Source organism: Petromyzon marinus, chromosome 7 (genome assembly GCF_048934315.1).
Source record: "Petromyzon marinus isolate PM22_M1 ecotype Great Lakes invasive population chromosome 7, UKy_Petmar_22M1.pri1.0, whole genome shotgun sequence".
Lineage (NCBI taxonomy): Eukaryota > Metazoa > Chordata > Hyperoartia > Petromyzontiformes > Petromyzontidae > Petromyzon > Petromyzon marinus.
Genome location: NC_133673.1, coordinates 11,170,036 through 11,196,550, shown reverse-complemented (window position 1 = coordinate 11,196,550; position 26,515 = coordinate 11,170,036). Strand labels below are relative to the sequence as shown.

Genomic DNA, 26,515 nt, shown 5'->3' with positions numbered 1-26,515 from the left:
ATGTAATATAAATGAGCAATCCTTAGCTAACTTTGTTTTGAAAGGCATGTTATAGGCAACAGCTCTGGCGAGCATCCTCGGCTGGAAGCCTACACGGGTAAAAGTTTTTGCCAATAATTGTGACAAAGATCGGCATTTTCCGTGCCTCGAGCCAGACATCAACATCATCATCGTTGTAAACAACAACAACAACTGCCTCAATACGTACTGCCAATTATTGAGCAACAATGCTGTGCAAGTATTTTGTTCCCTGAGATATGTATTCAATTGCTCACTTGAAATTATTAATTATTCTCATTTTGGCGACACTTCCCCACCCGCTCCCCAGACCCCCCCCCCCCCCTCACTTTTATATTGTGCACAGCAACACGGCTCTGAAGCTGGAGCAACCGCTCGGCCACTACGCGCCTTTATGTTGGCATTTGCCTTTACCATTCCCAGCACCTGTGATAAAGTGTCTGCGATGGAGTGCGAATGCTCGCATGGACTGATGGTCATAGGCACCTTCCCGACAATGACTCCGTTGTGTCGTCGTTCCCCCCCCCCACCCACCCTTGTGCAGTGTTGGTTTTTAAATCCCTCACTTGGTAGTCCCTGAAAGTCGGCCCACACCTGCTTTTGCTTCTGCCGGGAGCAGATGGGTTCTTGGCTATTGCGATGGCTGCAGCATTTTAAAATTGTTGGCTCTTTTATTTAGCGGTGTGGATTTAATAATTGCATGTTCCCGTTGGAGATGTGCGTGTGCGGATTAAACCGGCCGTCCTGTACCTTTTGATCACCCCGACGGTGCTCGTTTCTCTCAATTATTGTGGAATTTTCAAAGTGGGACGTATATATTTTTTGAGAATTTATTCAAGAGAGAAAGTTGGAACTCGTAAAAATAGACTAATTTATCTTTTGGCAGTAGATGCAATCTAAGATTTTGGTGTAGGTTGGTTCGCTTGAATGTTTCTTCTTGTATGTTAAAATGTTGCCGGAGTATTTGGCAAGGCAATGCGCTGGGTAGGCTTTTCTTGAAACGTTTCCCCAAGGCTTTAGTTTTCTATCCAAGATGCGCGGCTTCTGGGACTTGTGCTTCTGGTTGCTTACATTAGGAATGCATCGGCCAGGCTCTGCTCTCCAGAGGAGGCTGTGGGTAATATTGAGCTGCTACGTGTATGGGGGGGGGGGGGGAAAAATTAGTGTTTGCTATGTATCAATCATACGCATGATTGGCCTCGAGGCTGTGGCTGTGCAAATGCATTGCCACATGTGAAGAAATTTGCCGAGATCAGCTCGGTGTGTACCAGCGATGCTTTTGACCTCCAGTGCCGCCCTGTTGATGGCTTCATATTTCTGCCTAATTAAAAGTGCGGAAAGCTGAGCGTCGTTGCATTTGCCAAGAAATTATCACGTATTATATTCATCGCGTAAACCGGCAAATAAATGGTGTTATTTTTAAAGTGCTTAATGCTGCACAGAGATGTATAGCTATTAAAGCATTACAAGCATTTGTATTACATTTCAATCTTATGGATACACTGTTCAAAGTTTGAATATTTAGTTATTTGGAGGGGGATGCCTTTCAGCTTAGTATCTGTCTTTAAGAGCAGATTTTGTTTTTGATTTTTTGGTCACGCTCACATGTACGTATGTGCAACTTCTTTCGCACGGCATGTAGCCAAGTACGCAGAACGAAGGTGTGGGATGAAGGACAACAAACTAGACATAAAAGGCAGTTCTAAATAAATGAGTTTTCAATCGAAATTTAAAAGTGCGTACCTCCCAATGGCTTCCTAATATGAGAAAGAAGACGAAACACATGTATCCATAATAGAGGTTTTTTTTTGGGGTTAGATCGTGAAAATATAAAAATGTGTCGTTAAACCCACCACCACCTGACACAGCCAATTAGTAAGGTTTGCCTCGTAAACGGAACATGCCAATTAGTTACTAGTTCAGCACACGGTGTGTTGGAGAGTAAGCCCACAACATTTACAATTCCAGTACGACTTTTGCCGGAAATTGCAACCAGCCTCATTTGGCGATTATCCACAATTGATCTAACCCAAAACAAAACCTCTTATGGATAATATCGGTTGCGAAAGCCTACCACGTGTGAAACTGAAACACACCGTGTAGAATCCGCGTGCCCGTCGCGTATTGGCAACGTCGCGATTTTTCAATGCTTCTTCTCTGGGATATGTGCCCCCCCCCCTTGTCCCATGGTTCCCCCGGTTCACAACTGTGGGTGCTTGATGAGTAACGTGATGTGGCAATTCCATCGGGAAATCCTGTTCAGGAGAAGAACTTTAGGGGGGAGCAAGTAGGCTGGCCCGATGACCAATGGCTGTGTAATAAGTGTGAAGATTTATGATGTGTAAGGAGACGGTGAAAAGGTGCAAAAGCCTTGTTTTTTGGGCGGTGGTTTTTTTTGTTGTTCGAAAGAGGGCAAGAGGTTTGTGGCAATAAATCAAATCCTAGTGACGGAGGAGTCTAACAATAAATTGTCCAGGGCTTTGACTTCAGTGATTACATAGCTCGGCCAAAGTTGATATTTGGTCGTATTGCGTTTAACTAAGTTACAAATGTGAAAGCTATCAGTGTAGCTCATGTAATATTATGCAGTGCTTGAAATATATTGGTTATGCGGTGGGTTTTATAAATATAGCCACTGATTTTATACATTGCTTGAAGGTATTTTTTTTGTATTTGGGGAAGCAGTGGCACAGTGAAAAGCGCACTGCACTCTGAACCCAGAAACTTGAGTTTGATTCCCGACTATGGCTTCTTCAGTGGCGAGTGATAATTACATCTTTCCTGGGCCCTTCCCACTGTCACCAACTCCGCTCCACTGACCAGAATGGCAAAATAACAAACAAGCAACCTCTGTAACCAACGCAGAATCGGGGAGGCCTTCATCCAGCAATGGATTGACAAGGCCGTGAATATTTCTATACTTTTCACAGTTGTGTTAATGGTGAGGACGCACTTGGCCGGTCAGCATATATCGTAACGAGCACACACACAGTTGATGTGTTTTTATTCATGTGCAAAGTGTATGTGTTTTATATACATACACAATAAAACATATGTACAGTATGTGTTATGCATATTGAATCTGACGGACAGTCAGACTGCATGCACTATTGTTCTTTGCCATCCCTCTAAAACATTTCCACCTTACACGACTCTGTGTATCTTCTGTTGTAAATTGACTCTACCGTATGCAATCGCTCTTCACATCAATTAATTATGACCCCCTTCCGCCCCATTCCTGCCCAGCTGCCTTGTGTTTTTCCTCCTTTCATGATCACCCCCACCTAAAATTCCTGTCACTGCATAGCCTCTTGAGAGATATCATTGTATCGAGATGCTTTATACATGCAAATTGTGCTTTTATGCCGTATCAAAAGGGTTAACGGTGTCGAAAAATAAAGTCTTAAGTGTTAGTTTGCACACCTTTTAATATCACGGTTTCATGATACGTAGCATATATAATGGAGATGAAGGGACACGGTGACGGCTGTCAAGAATATCGCAAATCCCGAGCGCCGCCTACACAGGCTCGTTGCTATTTTACAAAAGAAAAAAAACAGACTGTAGAGGCATATCCTCCACTACAGGGAACTTTTAAAAGCTGGGAAGTGCTCTTGAGAACAATATGTTCCCCTATAAGAGCATCGTAAGGAAACAAGATGTTCACTACAAAAAGGTGCGTGGCTGCCTATTATTACGCAGTATCTGTAAAAACAACGGGCTTAACTATTAACCGTTGTGGTGTGGCACTTTTTCGGTGCTTTCATGCTGCAGTTTTGTGTGAACCTCAGCAGGTGTAATCAAATGTAGAATTCGGGCCTCTTGCGCTGAATTTAAAATTTGCCTTTCATAAAAAAAGATAATGCGATGATGAAACATTACCTGCATGCCAACTGTGATGTGAATAGAATATTATACTTTCCACATTCAGCTGGAATGACTTAGCAGGGATTTTCACCTGCTGAATAATAGCAGCTCTCTAGTAATTAAAGCAAGAAGCATCGGCATTTACAGTTGCGAAATATATTTCCACTGCGATGGTTGCAGGTGTGAAGATTTTTCTTCTTCCACAGGTGCAAATTAATTCTCGTGATTTAGATTTCACGATTTGATTCACAAAATGATTCATAGTTCATGGTGTGTGTCATAGCGGATAGTGAGCGCTGATTAAAAAACGTTCTTTAGGCACATTGGTATGCATGGAGAGAGAGAGATGCATGCTTGGAATTACATTGACAGAAAAAGGAACGCGTGGAATGGAGAGAATATATGCGGGTTAATTGCACTATTATATTTTTTTATTTTACCAGGTCAGACCCACTGAGCTATGTAGCTCTTTTTCAGACGCAACCTGGCCACAAATGATAGCTCAATGAAGTGACTTATGGTGTGGAAATGCGTTGCAGCCAAATACTCCAAATGCATGTTGATTGTAAATGTGGAGGGAAAAACCCGAGCACCCGGAGAAAAATCCACTTGACCACGTGGAGAGAGACACACAGACTCCAAATATACAGGCGTCAGGGTCGGAATCGAACCCATGATCTCTTACATACCAGGCGAGATCTTGACTTAAAGCTTTCGTGACTGCAGGAATTCATATTTTTTGGGTCTTTCGGTAAAGCCACGTAGATATTCTACCAGGTTAAATGTCTTTACGTTAACAGGCTAAATGTCTCTCTAACACAGCCACCGTTGCTCGTTTTCCTCGATGTGGCGGTGGTTTTCGTGTTGTCCATTTTTCTTGTATTGACATGCTAATCTCTCACAATACAATGGCCACCTCCACAGATTCGTCATCGTGGAGGTAGCTCAGCTCTTCGATCTTACATTTACATGCAAATTTCATCTCTAGCCCCGCCCACTCGCTTATGACCTTTGGGCTATACCTATCTCAAACCTTTATAACATCCTGCCTCAGCAGCTCTCCCGCTATATTTTCTCCTGCCTCAGCAGCTCTCCCGCTATATCTTTTCACCTGATGACAATTGCACGTGCTGTGATCAAAACGTCGTGACATTTGTATTGCAGTCACGATAGCTTTAAATCAAAATTTGTATTGTTTATTATTATTTTTCTATCTACGTGGCTTTACCGAAAGACCCAAAGAATACACCAGGCGAGGTTTTTAACGTCTCGTCACTGCGGCACCCATTCAAGCTATGAAGAAAAGAAAGGCTTGGTTAGGAGACATTTGTAAAATGTGTGATGGTTAAGATTAATGACGCAGTGACGGCCAAGGAATGGAACACATCCGAGAGAGGACGTACACCAAGGAGATGGAGCAACGAGCTCAGCTCATGCGCAGGTGTCGGGTGGATTCTATTTTTAGGACCGTGAGAGATGGCAACGCATTAGAGAGGCCTTCATTTAGCAGTGAATGTATCATGGCCGATCATAAATGCATGTATAAGCTTTAATGCTGGTTAAATATTGCAGGGTGCATCTTAATATTAAAAAAGTATCCTATTGGAATTTGGGATGTTTATCTCGCTAACATTTGAATTATTAGGGGGGAAAAACCTCGGAGCCTGCTTTTTGGTAATTTAAACAAACCTTCCTGCATACTAAAACTTTCATAACCATTGTGTTATTCAAAACATCGGATTTTGCGGCCAATATCATGACTCAATTATGTAATGAGTTATGAATATCTTCTTTGGTTCTTTCGGTAAAGTCACGTAGAATGAGAATAAAATAATAAATTGATAAAATAAAATAACACAATAATATTCTCACGACGTTTCGGCCACAACACAAGCGGCCTTCATCAGGTGAAGGGGGCGAGACTGTCTGGTGGGTGCCTCTGCGGATGTGTATGCTTTAACTTTTAACATAGCTATTTCTGTGACCAGTCACAAGCTAATCATTCAGCCATTTCAATGCTAAATTTTATGCTAATTCCTTTGTCAAGGCTCTTTGTTCCTCTCACACAGCTTAAAAGCCGTGATCTGAACGTGGCTCTCTCACTCCAGCGCTGTCCTACCAGACAGTCTCGCCCCCTTCACCTGATGAAGGCCGCTTGTGTTGTGGCCGAAACGTCGTGAGAATATTATTGTGTTATTTTATTTTATCAATTTATTATTTTATTCTCATTCTACGTGACTTTACCGAAAGAACCAAAGAAGATGAATCATTGCAGTCACGAAAGCTTTAAATCGAGAGTTATGAATAATTTGCAGTGATCTGTAAGTCCACCGCTGGTTTGAAGGCCTTCCCCAACCCATGTCGGTCACAGGTTTTCACGCTGATCAGTGTGGGTTGGCGAAGGGTTTCCAGTACCAGTTTACATGCAACTTGCCTCTGATGTTATCCATCACTGGGAATCGTACACAGATCATTGAGTTTAAAATGTAATTGTGCTGACCAGCACACACACACCACCACCTTTCCACCCCCCATTTAAATATCCTGTTTTTTTTTTTACACGTGTTTCATGTACCTGATATCTAGAGAAGAATAATTTGTTTGAACGTAATTTTCTCATGGTAAATTGCTTTCCCATTATAAAAGTCCATGGATAGCAAGTCAAATCTGTATAGTGTATTATTTTAAATGAAGCGCGAGGCCTCTCCAAAATGTACATGAAGAGTCGGTGACAAACGTCGTAAGACAACAAACACCGCTGTTGCGCCACTAAGAAGCAGTGATGTGACCAGGGCGTTTGTTCCAGGATAAGTGGATCTTGAGGCGACGTTAAGTGTCGAAGGCTCGCTGGCAGGAGATCACGAGACAAACCCCCAGGTGCTATGGGTTGACTTTGCTAATATGACTGGCAGATGCAGCTCCTGCGCTCAGGTCTTGTCAGATAGGCCTTGTAAGACAGGCTCTTACCAGATACGTTTTCTGATAAATTCTGTATTAAGTTCAAAGCAATCATAATGAATAAGCATTTTAATAAATTAATCCTGTTCTCAAAAACTTTGCAGGTGCCTTTTTACAACCGTTAACACATTCATAAAACCATTATTTCTGAGCTAAGAATAGAGATTTAGTGTTTAACTGGTGCAGTGTACACAAGTTATATAGACAGATTATAGACCATAGGATTGGACACTGAAGTGTGTTGAAATGTTTTCTTTGACTTATTATTAAGTAATATTAATGTTATAAATATTATAAAGCCCAAAGGCTGTTCCCTACATGTCAAGTCTTTAATGTGTGCATGCCATTTCTTGTTAAAGCTGTAATGGAACTTAAAACCTCCTTTTTCCGTGAACAGCAGTGATGGCTTGTACCCAGGGTTTGGCTAGATTTCCCTACCCGTAGCGCCGTCCTTTGTATAGACTGTGGTCACGAGCTGATTTTATACACGTTTATACAAAGCAGAGCCTCGTTTGATGCACTATGGTTGAAATGATGCAAACCTATATTCATATTCTTAGTTTTTCAACGTGACTTTACCGAAAAAACTAAGAATGTGAATTACTGCAGTCACGAAAGCTTTAAATCAAAAAAATATGATGCAAACCTGTTTTGAAGAAAGTGCACTATTTATTTTTAAGTATTTCTCATGCAGGGTTTTTGTAAAGGCATGGGATCAGCGATTACAGTTCATGAATATCCGAACTATATGATGCAATTAAATTTTGTTTGGATGATAATACAGTTCCTTAGTGTACAGGGTTGAATGGCTGTACCGTTCCAGAAAGTTTTCTAGGTGATTTCTTACGGTCGGTTAAATTATGGGTATATACTTGTCTTACAACCAAACTCTTTTGAAATCGATGGGTGTCCTCTTTTTTAAAATTATCACAATCTCAGTTGGACCAAGAACCAGAATGAAGCATGCTTTAAACACGATTGGTCACATGTAGTAGACATGACTTGTCGACTGTCCGTGTATGGGTTTAAAAAGTGAGAGTGTTATCGCAGGAAGTGTGTGATTGAGGAATCGGGGGCATCAGATGCGTAATAGCTATAATGCCTTGATAGAGTTTGAAGTATGAGAACATTTTAAGTTAATTTGCTGACCAGTGGGATACTGGTGGAACTTGTATTATAATGTTGCCCTTTATGTATTTGAGCGCAGAGTCTCGCAGAGAAATTCTGTACAATCTGAAGTTTACATTTTTTTACTTGGGATGTTATGTTTATTCATCTAATACATTTAAATGTGTCGTGTAACCCGTAAGTGTTCAGGTACCTGTCCTGTGGCTAATCCATCTGGCCTATTTATTCCATGTGCTTGATGGAAATTTTACGGAGGAGACTTTTCATTCGTGCCCAAATTGTTGGTTACTTTTGATTGTCTTCATGGGGTCTGCATAAAATGTTTATTCATTTTGCATCCTAGAGATGTGTTGAAATGGCCACCTTGGTGCAAGTTTTGAAATTAATAATATTTTCACATTTTAAAATATTTTGTTCAGATTTAGAATCTGTAATATAATTGAAATAAATACAAAAAAGTTGAATATTTTATCTAATACGCTGTGGCCACCTTCCTTGAAGAGATTCATCACTTAGTCTATTGAGGCTCGTAAGTCGTGACCTGATTAAATCATACCAACCCTCTGAAAAGGTCCCTAAATGTTACAATCTTTTTTTTTTAATCTGTTAGGATTCTTTGTTATATCCAGAGAGGTTAAATTCAGTTTATGCATTATTAACTGTGATGAATTAAACCTCCATATGGGTAGAATTTTTAATAAAGTGTCAGCTAACGGCACCCTCTACAAATCATTTGCGCTTGGGAGCGCATGAATCATTTCCAGACACAAGTTGCTGTTTTTTTGGGGCTTCTTCAGAAGGGCAACACTTTTGTACTGATGGGGGGGGAATAGTACACGTGCAGTGTGAATCCATTCAAGCCCATTTTTGTTTGCCGTGGATCGTTGGCTTGACATCATCATGTGGTGTCCTCTCCGTCTGCGTTGGAGCAGACGTCACAGCAGGCCTTCAACAGTGCTTCTGCGCATATTGGACAATAAAAAGACAAATGCGTGCCTTAAAAGCCAGCCTCGATGAGGCATTGCACTGTTCATGCGTTCGTGCAGCAATCATTTTTACAAGAGTGGAACATTCAAGGATATTGATTTCTGATCGTGTAACTAACATGGGCACGGCTACAGTTTGTCTTTTTGAATAATGGAGGGTTTTTTTTTTCCCCTCGTAGATAAAATGTCTCTTGCCTTGTGACAACAACCCAGGCTACATTGACACGTGCAGCCTGTTAAGGGTAATATATTGCCACGGTAATGATTTCCTTGCTAAGCTCACTAACGATAGGAATAACTTCTGTTTATGTCCTTCATTTGTCTCTGGAAACTAAGGACACCCACATGAAAATAATTATCTTAAGTGTTCATCCTAAGACAGAGGAAGAAATGTAATGTTTATTGTTAATAAATTCAACATGTTGCAAACAGCATGAGGCCGATCAGGACCCTTTTATTTTTATTATTATTGTTGAAAAATGGTTATGTTTCATTACAAGTGAACGCAAATGCAAATGTTAACATCTCTAGAATGTATTTAAAATTGTCGAGATTATCCATTCCAAAGTGTTTTACATTAAAAAAAAATTCAAGGCAACTGATCCCTTGCAGGCAAATGACATGATTACTAATTGCATCATGTTCTTTGCAGCATCACCATTCTGTGAACCCTGTAGCGATGGTGGAATGGCTGCGATGGCTGCTGCGATTCTGGTGCAATAATTGCTTCTTTCTGTGTGCACGTCATGAGTGTGCTATAATCATAATTACGATAAAAAGGATTTCCTAACCAATATACGGAATGTCTCTCTTTGAGCAGTTGTAAAATTGGGTAAAAAATTGTGATTAGTCAGGTATGGCAATGAAATGTCAAATAGCAATTATAAAGTCAATAATTATTCTATTGTAATTTGCTGTCTTGCAAAACTAAAACGTTGTGGCCGCTGTTCTATTATACGCTGGACTTTCTATTTGTGATTGTCGCCCCTTCCCAGTTTGATTTTGGATCGTTGGGATGTTTTGCAGGAATATTGCCGAAGCCCTTGTGAGTAAAGGGTTCGCCACCGTCCTCCGATACCGCCAAGATGATGACCAGCGTTCTGCCCACTATGACGAGCTACTTGCTGCCGAGTCCAGGTATCTGTTTTTTGCCGTAATTTACACATTGACCTGTCACCGTTCGCAAATGAGCAGAGTACCCAGTGGTTGGTGTCGTGGTCAGCACATGGGACTCAATAAAAATCGGAAATATTTATTTTTACTGGAGGAATCTGATGAGCTTATGAAGCTTTTTTTCACCGATGTCCAGTAAGGGCGGGCCAGAATGTTACAGCAACAAACAGAAAATATATATACAAAGAAAACTTACCAGCTATTAGCTTCTTGTCTAGAAGCGACCCGACCACAAATGAGAGCTCAAATAAGTGGCTTATGTGAAGATTTATAGCAGCCAAATAATCTAAACGGCGATTAGATTTTTTTTTGTTTCGGGACGGTAGTGAAAACAATGCAGCGGTATAATTGGATTCACCACAGCTAGTCCATCAACAGGTCGCATGTGGTGTGATATGAATTGTGGGTACTCCCACCACTTCCCATATTTCTGGCAAGTTGTGGAAGAGTGCCCAAATATCCTCTAGTTGGGGTGGTCTTTAGAGCTCCCTCTAGCTGGAGGGCCCTTCTGTTAGTAGTGGCGTGAGAAAGAAATTGTGGGTCTATAACCTCTGGGTGAGTAAGCGGCGGAGAGAATTTTGGGTGTCCATTTTGTTTGTTTTTAAGGCCACTGTCATGTTTAAAGTGTGTTGCTGCTGCTAACCTGTATTAACTCTAATAATGAAAATAAAGGTTAACTGCCTGTTAACTCTTCTCCATAGTTGGCTAGGTATGGCGCGAAAGAGGTTTAGCCTATATACATGCATACAGAAGGACAATTCCCATGAACGTCGTTTTCCTTTTAAGGTAGTGTTATTGATGAATGAGTTTTGTTTTCTCTGAAGAGAACCAAACTGTCTTATGTCATTATATCTGCCTTGGTTGGCCGTCTTAGGCATTCATAATACTGTGGAGTTAGGAACTGCATGCTATTACGAGTCAGTGGGCTACAAAATACCTGTTTTGCGCAAAGGTAGTGGTTACAAATCAAATAATAGTCGTACGTTATTTCAGTCTTGATTTTGTATGTGACGTGTTTCCTACCATATTTATGGCTGTTATCCAAGGCTCCCTTACACTACAACCACAAGTGTATACAAAAAATAAAGGATGGAATACAATTTTATTAAAAGTCAAGAGTACATGTAATGGGTATCTGCTAAAGAGAATTTGTGAATAATTACATAGTAAACAATCTTGTAAGAAAGGTTTAAAGTACATTGCTGATGCATCTAATTAAAGCAATTATGAGGCAGTTTGTATTTACCAAATAAACAAGACACCAATGCATTTAGAATTAAGGTATTTTGATAGCAAGCATTAATATTGATAAAGTATTAAAGCTTTCGTGACTGCATAAAATTACTCATTGTTTTTTTCTTTCGGTAAAGTCACGTATGTAGAAATATAATAAAATTATATTAAAACAAACAATCACGACGTTTCGATCACAACGCAAGCGATCTTCATCAGGTGTCAAGAACAAATCACGGAGGTAAATACAACAAAAAGATGAGAGATGAGAATTCAACAAACCTGAAAAAACATTATGTGAAGCACATCCAGTCAGGCCAACAACACAGTTAGACACTTCCTGGCGGATCACGAACACGAAATTTAACACTCTTCTGAAATTCGTGGTCTGCCAGGAAGTGTCTAACTGTGTTGTTGGCATGACTGGCTGTGCTTCACATAATGTTTTTTCAGGTTTGTTGATTCTCGTCTCTCATCTTTTTGTTGTATTTACCTCCGTGATTTGTTCTTGACACCTGATGAAGATCGCTTGCGTTGTGATAGAAACGTCGTGATTGGTTTTTTTTTAAATATAATTTTATTGTATTTCTACATACGTGACTTTACCGAAAAAAAACAACATTAATATTAAATTTTGATTTAAAGCTTTCGTGACTGCAGTAATTCATATTCTTAGTTTTTTCGGTAAAGTCACGTTGAAGAGAGATCCCACCAACAGCCTCGTCACACAAACCAACAAAATAATTTCTGATTCAACCGCATTAATTGATCAATCTAAACAGTTTTCGTTGAAACCTTTTGCTGCCAGGCCACCAAGATTATACGGCTTACCAAAAATACATAAAGTTGATACACCTCTTCGTCCCATAGTCTCTACTATCAGCTCCCCCACCTACAAACTAGCTCGTTTTTTGTCTGAAATCCTGCGTCCTTTCACTGGAAAGACCACCTCTGCGGTACAAAATTCTACTCACCTGGTATCAACAATCAAGGGTATTTCCCTGGCCCCAGACGACCTGCTTGTCAGTTTTGATGTAGTTTCCTTATTCACCAAGGTTCCTGTACTTGACACCATTGCAATCATTGAAGACTTGGTTCATCAAGGACTAAACACTGAGGTACCCCCCCTGGTGAGACACTGTTTAACCAATACATACTTCACTTGGAATGAAACTTTCTACAAACAAACTGAGGGCACCCCAATGGGCTCCCCCCTTTCTCCAGTTATAGCTAACATTTTCATGGAGAAATTTGAGACTGACGCCATCCAGACTGCCACTCTGCGCCCAACCTTATGGAAGAGGTACGTGGATGACACTTTTGTCATCTGGCCACATGGCCGGCCTGCTCTAGACCAATTCTTCGACCACATCAATTCCATACACCCAGCCATCAGATTTACCATGGAAGTCGAAATAGATGGCAAGATACCTTTTTTGGATGTCCTAATTACAAAGAGACCTGATGGTTCAATGAGCCACTCTGTCTACAGGAAAGCTACCCATACGGATGCTTATCTGAAACCGGATTCCCACCACCATCCATCCCAGAAGAATTCTCTCATCAAGACTCTGTATCATAGAGCCCAATGCATATCCGACCAGGAACACATAGCCAGTGAACTCAAGCACGTACACCAAGCTCTTAAGGCTAATGGTTATTCCGACTACACAATCCGCAAAGCTATCACTCCAACCATGAAGAAGGACCCTCTTGAGGAGCCTTTCAAAACCATCACTTTACACTACATTGCGGGGATCACAAAAAAGATCTCCAAAATTTTGAATAAACACAAGATCCAGGTCCGATTCAACACATTACATAAAATCCGTGATCTGGTTCCGTCTGTAAAAGATGTGATTCCGGACATACAATACCCTGGCGTCTACAAACTAAGTTGCCTCTGTGATGGTAGTTACATTGGAGAAACCAAACGACATGTCTCGGACCACATTCGTGAACACAAAGCAGACCTGAAACACGGTAGGACCAACACCTTGGCCGTAGCAGATCATTGTTCTAATTCAGTAGGCTCACATGACATTGACTTCTCCAAGACAGAGGTTCTTTGCAAGCCATCTGGCTACCATGAGAGTTCGTTCATGAGGCTATCCACATATACAAACACAGAGACAATTTCAACCGAGAAGATGGATTCTGGCTTAGCAATCATTGGAAGGATTTGATAAACCATTTTGGGTCTTAATTGATTGATCACGCTTAAGGTGGCTTTCAGACCGCATCCATTATTTTTTGTCTCCACCCTCCTCTTTTCCGAACATAGATGGACTCGTCCATCTGAACAAACTGTCAAATCGCTATCCGGGTGCTAACGTAAAAAAAAAACGCCACTTTTTTCAAATTTTCTTTTTGTGGTTTTCACACCTGATGTGATGATTGCTTGTGTTGCAGTCAACGTCGTGATAATTTTATTGTTTTATATTTTTATTATTTTATTGTTTCCCTTCTACGTGACTTTACCGAAAGAACCAAGAATATGTTTCTTTAGTCGCTTCCTTATTTTTTGTCAAGCAATTATTTTAAGTTTGAAATATTTCTGGTGTATGGTGGATTATGGTAATCTAGTGCGTCAGACTCACCTTTTGCCAAGTAAACATTTAATAATATTATTCAACCTATCATTATTTTGAAAAATATATTTTATTTCAAACGAGCGTCTCATAAAATAACGTCTGATAAATGTTACTGTCCTAAAAAAAAATGTATTGCAAGTTCCAATGGCATCTACCAATGCTTCCAAGGAATATATACATGACACAGAATCACCTTGCCACATTCATCATTGACACTTCCTCATTATAGAAGCATTTACAGTTGTTTGACAATTTAGGCAATCGACCTTCAGAGCAAGGAGCTCTGTGGCAATTGCCCAGAACGTCCACCGACTGTATATTTCTGTTATAAGGCACCGTTAATGATGCATGAATTGAATTTTTAAATACACTAACGCGCCACTACCAACGCAGTTACCGAATTTTTTGAGGGAGAGAGTAATCGCCATTTTGCTTCATGGAACTGTTTAAGAGCATCAAATGCAGGTGGTACTAAACGATGGCAAAAAATGAAAAACAAATATCATGCAGCCATTCCGAGGTAACCGTATGCTTTAAATATATCATTACTATTTTGAGAGGGAAAAAAATATTTCCACATTTTATGGACGTGTTGAAAATATCTAAATGCAGGTGGCACTTAATGCGTCATAAAAAATGTTAAACAAATAAATAAATCTAATGCAGTCATGCTGAGATACCCAAATGCTGTACACATGCTGGTGTTAATGGTTCTCCGAATAGTGGAATACATTTTCATGATATTTTTGGGTATTCCTACAGCATGAATTGCTCACCAGATTTTTTTTAATGTTTCAGGGTAGATGCAATGGAATGTTTTTTTCTCAACATTCTTTAACACGGTTTGGGCAGTCACCCCTTTTTAATAGCAGAGAGAGACCATCCAATGTCTAGAAATGTCACGGAATATATATACGTACATTTGTTTTTCCATTTAAGGGCATTGTTATTGACGAATTTGAGTTTTTCTGTGGTTGGTGTTTGTTAACTTTGCTTGTGCACCGCTGCCACGTGTAATAATAAGTGTTTTTTTTATTATTCTTTGGTTCTTTAAGGAAAGTCACGTAGATAGAAAAAATAAAGGTGATATTGTTATTAACCTTATGTATTGTTTTATTCATTATTTCTTCTATCTACATGACTTTACCGAAAGAACAAAAGAATATGAATTCCTGCAGTCACGAAAGTTTTAAGTCAGTGTTTTCGTTGTTTAAGCGAATAGCGCAGCTTTGTTTTGCCCCACCCAAGCGAATGAAACGTGGGTCGCTTCTGGAAAATAAAAAGAGAAGGGGCAAAGATACGCTGAGTGCTATCGTCTAATTGATGGCACAAAATGTTGAAAAGTCTCTTTGGTGTCAGGAACCTTGAGTGGTGTAAATTTCAAATGCATTTTCACGTCAAGTTTAGAAACAATTTAATTGCAAGGACACTTTACTCAAGCTGACAAAGTCGTTGTTTGCTTTGAAGTAATGTTAAGGGAAGAACAGTAAACATGGGACCGTCTGTTGCCTCGCCCCATTACTCCGTTTCATGTACGGAACATCTTTTATTTGGTAGTGAAAGTGAGAGATTTATGCTTCGCGGGTGCAATCCGAGGTTGAAACGCAGCGCTGGGGTCTGCAGCGTAAATCCGCATCCACCAGAGGGGAGAAAGCCTCCATAAAATAAGGCCAATACGACGAAATGGTACTTAATTTTCTACCACTCACTTTAGACTTGGCACAACAGAACTTTGCTCGATTGGAGGTTGTGTTTACTTTAATGAAATCACGAATTCACATACGTGTACAGTAAACATCTTGATTTCTGTTAACACAGTGTGGGAAAAAAAAACTATTCTGAAGAAGTGTGCAATTGAGAGCCCTTGGAAATGAACTGCAATTTTTCGAGTCAAAATATCATTTCTAGAGGAAGAAATGCAAACGTGGATACTGGGGAAATTTAGGGTGCAAAAAAATCATTCAAGGCATGTTTTGATCCGTCTGCTTAACTTTCGTGTTGTCATTACTTAACTTTTGTGTTGTCATTACTTAACTGGGGCTGGTTTGTGTTGGCCAGCACACAGTGGCCTTCTTTTATGGATGGGGGGGCTTAAAATTTTTACGAGTGCAAGCTTACAGGGCCTAGTCAGTGTGTGATGCCTTATCTTTAAGAAGTCTTGCCGTGTGCCGTTTGGATTGTAAATAAGAAATTGCTTGCTTATAATCATTCTCCCGCAGCTGATTGTAAAGGCCTACAGTGGTAGGGCAGGCTGGGTGGGGTGATTGTGGAGGTGTGGTGGGGAGGAAAAAATACATCTGGATTATGATATGCAGATATCTAAATATATTTTTTGCTGAAATTATTTTTTGTATTCTGAGTCCTTTAGAAATTGCCACTTAGGTTTTTTTTTTTACGAGCAAGAGGAATTTACCGTAGGCTTTTTTTGTGTTGAGACAATACGTTGCTCGGATAACTCAAGCTATCTTGCTGAAAGGTGTATTCTGTCTCCATTGTGTGATGCAAATTATTTAAATGTAGTAAATGTCACTCATTGCTTTAAAACGGCAACCTGGTAATTGATTGTCTGGTGTGCTGCCATTTGAAAATAACTGTCTCGGCCTCGCTGTGCGCTGCGTTGCACCACTATCCGAGTACCCTATTTTCCCGCATATAACCCGCGGGGTATACCACTTTTTACAAACAAAACAAGACCCTGCGGGGTATATGGAGGTGCAGGCTATCCCAAAAATATTTTACACGTGTGACATGTCATAACACTTACCTTTGACGAAAGCACTGCTGAATAAACCACTCACACTAAAATTGCACACGTTATCACGTTTTAAATTAATTGTTTGTACTGTACAATTAAACGATAATGTTTTAAGTGCGCGCACTGTTTACTGGTGACGGGAGAGCTGGGAGGAGAGAGAGGTGGGGGTTGGGGGTAAGGGCAGCTGGGGGGAGGGAGAGGTGGGGGGGGCGAGGCGAAGGCGTCACTGTAGTGCCGCTATTATCTGCGCAGTGCGCAATCTACCAGTGCTAAAACTGTACTTACCGTACTTATCTACCAGTTGTGTTACTTATTTATTGGATATTTACTTTTGTTACTTATTTACTGTTTTAAGTTCACTCGCTTCCAGTTAGTTTGTTTTCTTTGTGCACGTTATGATTTTAATGTTAACAATTGATAGTGGAATGTATTACAAATGTAAACTTTGTATTAATATGATGGAATTAAGCTGCGGTAACGACGTTAAATATATGAATGCATACGATGTATATGGAGGTGCGGGCTATCTGAAATTTGTTTGACACAAAACGCTATTTTTGCAGGGTATATGCGTATGCGGGTTATATGCGGGAAAATACGGTAGTTAACCTCGCATTCAATAAACCTTGAGCGCCAGGGTGAACATCCGACTCCAACGTATTTAATGAATGAAATGAGGTAAAACTGATGGAAAAACACAGCACAAAATACAGCACCTGTTAATGCTTGCAATATCAATACAATGAATGAACACTGCAGCATCATAACATTGTCTTAGATAACATGAATCTCAACAAATAGGTCCTGGATGGACCAGGCACCTACATTAGCACTGAATAGCTATACAACAAGAGATTAAGCTACTGTGTTAAATAAGGCCACTTTGTGTAATCACCATACTGCAGCCTAAATGTACAGTGCTGCATATAACACTGAACTGTGGATGAGATACTTCTTCATCCTTCCTCTCAAGATCGAACTTTCACAATAATACAAGTGGTAAGCTTCGTTGTGAGCTCGGCCCCATATTCGTCATAACAAGTTAACAGAATTATAGAGGCATTTACAGCATTATAACGGCAATCCTAACTGTTTTAAAAGGTTTGAAATGGGTGTAGCAGTTACATGCTAATTTCTCACATTAACATCACTAGCCCCGGCCTCTTCTTTATAACCCTTGAGCTACACCCATTTAAAACCTTTTAAAACAGTCTGCCTCAGCAGCAGACCATGCTTTCACACCTGATGACAGATGCTTGTGTTGCGCCCGAAACATCGTGATTTATTTTATACCTACATGACTTTACCGAAAGAACCAAAGAGTATGGATTCCCAGTATTATAAGAACATAAACGAACTTACAGACAATGAACAGATGCACCCGTCTTCACTGAGACGCTAATTGTGCCTCCATTTTGTACTCTGTGTAATGGTTGATACGCCTGCCTCATGGCTGAGAGAACCTTAAATCGTAACTTCCTGGTCACGTGACCAAACTCAACACCATATCAGGAAGTTCCTGTGTAAACACACCCCCATATCTGCCGTGGGGCAGAACATTAACGAAATTATTTTTTATTTCAAATTGTTCTGCGTACTCCAAATAATGGAGAGGAGATGGTTAAAAGACATTTATCTGATTTCAGACTCCAAAAAAAATGCTCATGCTTTTGAGAGGTTTTGCAAATAAGTAGGGGCCAGAGGCCATACGCACACAACATACTCAGGAGTGGATCAGATTTTGAGCTGTCTGTGCCTTTATTGTTCAGCAGGTGTGCTTGAGGCATTGGCTTTCATGTTGAAACTCTACTTTTGTGGACATTCTCTTATACTTTCTCATCTCATGAGGTATCGCAATTCGTCATTTGCTAAAGCTGATATCCATTGTTCTCCATGTGAAGTACCGTTAGCTAATTGGTATTTGGCTTTCATTCTCGTTAGCTAATTGGTATTTGGCTTTCATTCTCCAATTGCTTGATATTATCTGGTCAATGGTCTTTTACAGGATTCTGCGTATTCATACTTTTGTTTAGCATCTCTGCCTCTTTGTATACATCTCCTTGCCATCAACATGTCTTCTGTTGTTCAATATACTGTATTCCCTTTATCCTTTTAAACCTTTTCCACCGCTTTCAATGCACTCTTCATTACAATCGTAGATATTGCATTATGTAAAATGCATTTGATCTGTTGCTTACACATTGGTTGTCTCCTGACGTAGACTCGATTGTTACCTATCTTGTTGTCTAACCTATAATTAACTTTGTCTTCTCTTTGGCTATGTTGAAGTTCAACATCCATCACTATCCTGTGATCACTTCACGTGTTGAATTCATCGTGTTAAATTCATTGTGCAAGATGGTTTGGCTGTGCACATTATCAAAGAAGTGGAACGAACTGTTGGAATAAAATTAGCAGCCCTATTTATTAAAATTCTTAGGTTCACCTATCTACGTGACTTTTTCCAAAAGACCCAAAGAATATGAATTCCTGCAGTCATGATAGCTTTAAGTCAAGATCTATTAATTAAAAGTTTACACAAATTAAATGCCTTAATCACGTAATTATACTTTCATCATTATGGTATTAAAAATGGTGGTAAATTAGACTTTATTAATTAGAGACCCATTCGCTTTTTATAGCACATAAATTGTTCACAAAGATCAATAGGAATAGAATAATGGGTACTTTAGAGGCCAACCAACCACGTGAGCAAACTAGATTTAGGAAGGGATTACTAATATTGATCACCACATATGTTCTATTAATCAGATTCTGGAAAATTATTAATGAGTGCTAATACTATGGTCTAAACTTCGTACGCTCTGGAAAGCAGTTTAATGTGGTGGAAATTGTTGCGTGCAATTCAAGCTCTCCATACCAAGGCCCTTAAATGGAAGAAAATGTATTGAAATAATTAAACCCAATTTCAAAAATGGAAGAGCTACACAGACGTTGCATGATGATAGTACCAAAAGGCCACTCGGACAAGGAGATGCGCTTTTACCAAAGGTATTAACGGTGACATTGTAAGATATTTGACAGAATTGATTGTAAAACCAAAGGTATGTAAAATAATGAAGAAAAATATAAAGTAATACTTGAAAGTGCAAGTCCAGGATAAATATGAGAGAGACAAAAGTCATGTTCAACGAATTCGCTTATCAATTGCATTCATCTGTTGGAGAGACACAACTGTAAAAAACTAATAGACAAACAAATAGTAAGTTTTTTTTAAAACTGAACGTATTCATGAAATCGTCATGCCTTCAGAGTAAACTCTTTTTTGCAAGTGCATTTTCCCTGCTATGACATCGATCAGACACATGGACATTGACAAAGAACATCGAACAAAAGATGAAAATAGTGCAAAGAGGCATCGTTTGGTGCATTCTTGGAATTACACTGAGATACAGAGTGAGAGGGACACATGGTTTCGAGAACATAAGCAAATTAGAGTATTGATTGCTCAGAAAAGTTAGTGGGCTTGGGCAGGAGGACTTTTGGCTCGAAGACGCGATAGCTCGTGGTTGAGAATAATGACGGAGTGGCTGCCAAACTAATTTCTTTCGAACTGCTTTTTGTGTTTAGTTTGTCCTTCCCCCCGCACCTCCGATTCACATGGTTGGCTACATACTGTGTGAAATAAATTCAGCTTACATGCAAGGGGAAGAGGGAGCACCCTTAATAGGTCGCATCCTCCATGGAGATGGAGCTCTGAAACAGCTTGTGTGAAGCTGCTGGGTGGATTTGTTGCATTGCAAACCACAAGTAATGGGAAAGCTTTGGGCGGAGGGAGGCTTTCACCCAGCAGTGGATTGAGCATGGTCGACGAATATGCTTTTTTAATTTTAACGTTTGCTTCATGTCCACAAACAAATGTTTTCCTAAATGCCTTTCCTTGATCCAAGTAAAGGCATTTAGTTAGCAAGCGGCACGTGTTTTACAATGTTGTCAATGAACGTTATCTCATCTGTTATAACCATGGTATGGTTGTTGAATGCAGGTGGTGTTGTGTCTGCTTGGGAAATTAGCTTGGCACTTAATTAAATTTGTAATCTGATCATGAGCCAATATATGTCCATCAAACAAATTTTGTCTGCTATTGAAATCTTCATCAAAAGAATAATCATCGTTGCTCTGAAGTGTTATTAATTTTCAAATAAAGAAAGATATAATTAAAATGAAACAGGAAACAAAAGTAACAGGAGCTCAGACGTTTCGCAGTCTACCCAAATGTAGACGGCATTTATGGGTCATGTAACACGCTATTTACTACGATAATGAGCCAAGAATGTCTGTCCCACGTGTGACGTCACTCCACCTTGGCCAGCCCCCCTCATTAATAATCATGAACAGGTTCATATTTGCGTATGGAAACCTTTCACGTGAGCGGAAAGTTAGGGAGAAGGGAAATTAACTGAATAAAACAGATGAATCTTTGATTCCTTCCGGAATGGATTGAAATTTTCACTCCCATTTCAGGGCTTTCAAATCCATTTTGGCCCATTTCTACCACTGAACGAACACAAGGCCATTGCATTCCTACATGAGGGATAATTGCTCCCATCTCCGTGGTGGTTGTCCTGCGGAAGGGATTTTATGTCGATCTCTATAAGGAAAACAAATTGTATATTCCCCAAGAAACAATACATTTTTGTTCAAGTGAGTTCTGACCTGTTAAACAAAATAAAGCGAGGAGGGTGATGGTCCAGATGTCACTCTTGAAAATTTAAACCACCACTGTGCCCTTTACAGTATGAAGAAAGAGCTCCCGGACCAAATGTAATAAACCCTGAGCATCATAAAAAAGTGGGACCAGCTGTTACTATTGGATATATTAATAAATCATTAGCAATGAAAAACAGCTGAGAAAAACGTACATTTTGATGTCTGGCATATCACGTTTGTTGTCGCCGTGTATGCTTCTTAACCATATATTTATACATGCTACATTTCACTCGGTATTTTCAACAATAATGACCCCGTTCTGCTCCAAATGTGGTGAAATTTGTTTTTTTTATATCTATGTAATCCTTCAAGTTTTAGACACGAAGAAACAATGTGAGATCAAATTATGTTGTCCTCCACATTTCTGGCATCCTTTTTGCCGTCTGCAGTGCCAGAGCATGATGCAAAGGAAATGTTTTGATACTTTAGACAATTCTGTTATTTCTTTCAAATGTGGTGCGATATCGCCAAAATTAATTTTGATCCGTTTTTTGTTCTTGAAGTTGAAGTTGGTGCAAAGTGGAGTAATTATTTCTTACCCTTACCGCTTGTGGTTTGTTTAGCTGCCCGTGAATGGATTATTGATGTTTTTTAAATACTTCAGATACAGTTAAATGTGCTTTTAGTTCAGATAATGTTGCAGGTAATATCTTAAGCACGAGTGTCAATTTTGATCACTTCCTTAACTTAGTCTCTAATATAAACATGAATTATATATCTGTTTTACCTTTTTGTAGTCATTTGTGTTATTCTTAGATGAGACTAATTTGGCTGCTAAGGTTAAGTTGATGATGGGTCCAGTCTAAAAGCACTTAATGCAAACAATCATGTCTGCATGGGAGGAAAGTAGATAAAATAGCTTTTTATTTAACCCATAATTTGAGTTATTCGCAAATGTATTTAACTCTTGCACCCTTGACACCATTTAACCACTTTGGATGCTATTGCTGCTCAAATTTTATGCTGCCAGTTTTTGTCAATTATAAATAATTTTATTACGTACATTTCAAACATCTTCACGCGTTTTTTGTTGTCAGGGCAACGCATGCGTGAGAGGTAAATGCCTGCGCTTGTGAAAACGATAATGTGTGCGTTTAATCACGAAGGGCTTTGGGAGTGTACTTGATGGGGGCACATATGGCCAGGCGAAGAAAAATTGCATCAGAATTTTGACCTTGACGGAGAATAACAAAAAAACACACGTTTGTCAGTAATGCGACAGCCGTGGAAATCTAAAGGACAGGCTTTGTACGGCGTAAATTTCAAAAAGCGTCCTTTACAAATTGGGCTTATCTATTTGCCTCCCATGGTCTTCCTACTCTGGCAAGTTTTTTTTTGCACTTGATTTATTTTAAGGATGCAATTTCAGTCGGGTATAATTTGATGGCACCATTCATTCAAGAGGTTGTGTTTTTTTTTTAGTAAAATTAATAATAAGTTAGATAATTGTAAAATAATTAAAACAAATGTGTTCGTCGTGCTATAATTTCGGTGATTTTATAAAAGGAAAAAGTCACCTTAACACTTGTGAGCATAACTGATATTAAATTTGAAATGCTTGTGTGTTAGTGAATGGTGTTTAACGTAATCTTCCAAGCTGGCCAGATGTTTGGAAAAGTGTTTTATAGAGTAAAATATAAATAATTGTCATGTGCAACATTTAGCGAATAATTGCAGATGTCATATAGCAAATGATTAAATATCGTTTACGTATTCCGGAATGGCTCTGCCATGGGAAAGCCCTCTTCTGGCAGTGGATTGACAAAGGGCTTTATACACAAAATTGTGCTATGTGAATTCCTTCTAAAGTATGCGTGTTCTGTATATGCAAATATATTTCATACAATGTAAGGATCTGTGTTGGCAGTGGAATAGAATCCCAGGCAAATACTTTTTCTGAAATTATATCAGTAAAAGTACAGTTTTCAGAATGTACTATGCATTTTCTGATGAATTTGAATTGTAAATACTGTGTATGCAGTTATTCATGATTAATATTTGCATATGCATATAAACTAACCATATAAGCATGTTCTGAATGCATGTGGCCTTGGTTTTTGTTATATATATAAATAAGCTGTAAAAGGTAATGAAGGTTTTTTAATAATCAGAAAATATTCTTACAATGAATACACGTGGACATGGCTGAATGTTTCAAGCATCACTAAATCTTCAATGTCATTGCAACTGCAGTGGTAAATTGCATATGCTTCTCACAGAAAAATAAGGCTGCAACCTCGCAAGCATTCTGTGATTGCAGCCTTTGTACTCTGTCTGTGTCTTGTATAACGCACAGGTGAACGTGTTTGCTGAGAAGGGTGGCGTGGCAGGCAACTTCCTCATGCCTTCTGCTGCGATTTCATTCACAGGGCAATCAAAAATGCCAAGGGGCTGCACAGCAAGAAGGAGGTTCCGATTCACCGAGTGGCTGACCTGTCTGGGGTAAGGCAACCCCCCAACGCGCGTCGCTTCGGTTGCCGTGAAAATAAATTGAGTCGACCTCTACACCGGCGGCATCGTGGATAACAAAAGCTCAGTTTTGGTATTCCTCATTGTGGGTGTGCAACAAAGTGATTTTATTTCCTGGCTGGTGATGGTGACAAATGCAGGTGATTGTATGTTTCATAGAAAAATATTGAATTGATTTGTTTGTAATTATAGCATAGATGGAATATGTCAGCATGGACAGCTGGCACGCACGGGCTCGCTTGGCTCTCGTATATTGTGAGGTCTTTTTTCCCATTCCTCTCACATATTTTGTCAAACTTTAACGTTTTTTTTTCATCTATGAAACAAGTCACGAAATGGGGAGGAATGAAAAAGAATTCAATAATGGAAAACGAGCGAAGCGTATCACGTGAAATCCGTATAATTTAGGATGCAAAACGGAAGGCACCCTCAAGATTTGGGAAAGTATCAACTTCGAGCTCAGACTTGATGACCCATTCATTGACGCTTGTTTCTTCTGCGAGGTGTTATTCAAGTTATGTTAACGCTATACATTGCACACTTGGGTACATTGTGGGTTTTCACATTATCTTGGGGGTGCTTTAAAGAGCAATTATCAAACTACGAATGATGAAGTCCCAAACATTCAACAAATTCGGTGGCTACTTGAAGTATGCACAGAATAATGTATAACTAATTTCTTCCATTTGTTTTGGTGTCCGATTGAAAGTTGTACAAGTTTATTTATTTTAAGTGATCTGATTAAAAAAAGTTTCAGGCAGCAGCATGACTTGAAATGAAATTCCACCTCAGTTGTTGAATGTGGGATTTATGGAATAGCCTTTGTTGTTTACTACCTGTAGTGAGAATTTTTCCAGCATAAATTGCATTGCTGAATTACCCAGATTGGCAGTTGGGGGCCACTGTCATATGCCAGTTGGATATCATGAAACCTATTGGTATGCCAGCTCTTACCACCAAGTACATTTTCTTCGCTGTTTCATACAGCCTTCAAACTCTCAGCAAGAAGTATCATATCCATGCCACGAGCCGTTATTATTCTCACGATTCCAGTTTGTAATGCGGGGATTTATGTATTCTTAAAACCTGTTCTTTTGGGAGCAGTATTATGATTGCACGTACCTGTCTGCTTCCCCTGCTGTGCGACTGGAAAACAAGTTTCTTTACCTCAAATGCAAATGGTTTGGGTTTGTGGTGTCCTGAGACTATACTGATAGTTTAACAAAGCCTGCTGGGTCAGTGAAGACCAGCTGTTCAAGGGATGGCTAGTAATGCTTGTATATCGACATTTGCATGGAAGCTGCTTGCAGTGGTGGTTTAACGCCTCACTGCTAGAACCAAAGACTCACCACTGGGGGAAGGCTCTTCGTTGAAGGTCATTGGAACAGCAGATGCCAATTTTGAAAAAAAAAATCCCAGAGTGCTCGGTTGTTTCCGTGCACCTGCAAGAGGACCATTTTTGCTTTGTAACTATTATGTCATGCATTATAGAAGAATTGCTCCAAGACCTTGAGAATGACTTGCCAAGACATTGTCACTCTGGGTGGCTTGAATAACTTACCTCATCACACAGCACAATATATTCACTTCACGTAGAGTTAACGGTTCAATTACCGCCAGTGCTTCAGAATGTCTGCGAGGATCTACCAAATATTTTGGTTATGAACAAAATGAACATTACACATTCCACGAAATAATTTGTCACAGCAAAAAAATAAAAATTGGAGATAACCCACAACTCTGTTCAAAGAAAAAAAGGACACAAGAGAAAAAGCACTGCTCTTACACAATATTTATTACCCGTAGCTCTCTTGATGGGGGGGGGGGGGAACATCATAAAAATATAACTTGATTTGACGAAGCACTTGGAAACGACCCTGGCTTAGTCAAACGCAACTTGGCTGCATTGATGTCAGTGACGCGCGTGTGTCCGCCTAAAATAATTGAGATTGAAAGAGTAGCGCTGGAGCCGAGTTGTGCTGAAGGCACTGGGGGGGAGGGACTGATGCTTTGAGTTGCTCGACCTGACAGGTGGAGAAGCCTCCCACAGGGCCCCGGTGGCCATGGCTGTGCACAGTGGTGGTGTCGATTCTGCCTCGCTTTCGCCTTCTTTTTTTGCCGCACTAGCAGCCAAGATAATGGCACACGAAGGCATCTGGGCGCACCAGGGGAGACGCGCACAAGTGCTGAGGGTGCCGCGTCCAAGCGTTTTGCCAAACGCCATTGTTGTTGGCAGTTGGTTCTAATTCACAAACTGCAGTTAGATTTGTTCAGCGTAACAGATGGCAATGCTACGAGAATTCTTTCACGGGGCTGTGGGTGGTTTTTCAACCCATGATGCAATATTTTCGCTGAACGTATTAACATGTGCGCATTCAATATGCCGGGTACATCGACTGAAGTAAATGTAATGAGCTGTGTTTATTTTATGTTACATAGTGAATGAGAATAATACAATTTGAAATTATAATAATAATAGCCCTTGGTAAGCATAAATTACATTATCATATTGTGTGGAGCCAGGTGGGTCCTTTGAGAGCTTGCAGTAAATTAAGTAATTATTTTGGAGTTAAAAATATGTTTTTGGAGGAAATTATAGACGG

General features: G+C 39.7%; 1 protein-coding gene across 1 annotated transcript in view; it reads left to right on the top strand.

Annotated features, from left to right (window-relative positions):
* The window catches only part of SND1 (staphylococcal nuclease and tudor domain containing 1), a 228,057-nt gene that overhangs the window by 64,095 nt on the left and 137,447 nt on the right, over positions 1–26,515 (top strand). Inside the window, exons 13-14 of the mRNA XM_032949074.2 lie at positions 9,984–10,094; positions 23,813–23,885. Coding sequence (XP_032804965.2) covers positions 9,984–10,094; positions 23,813–23,885 — 184 coding nt within the window. The remainder of the gene's footprint in view (positions 1–9,983; positions 10,095–23,812; positions 23,886–26,515) is intronic.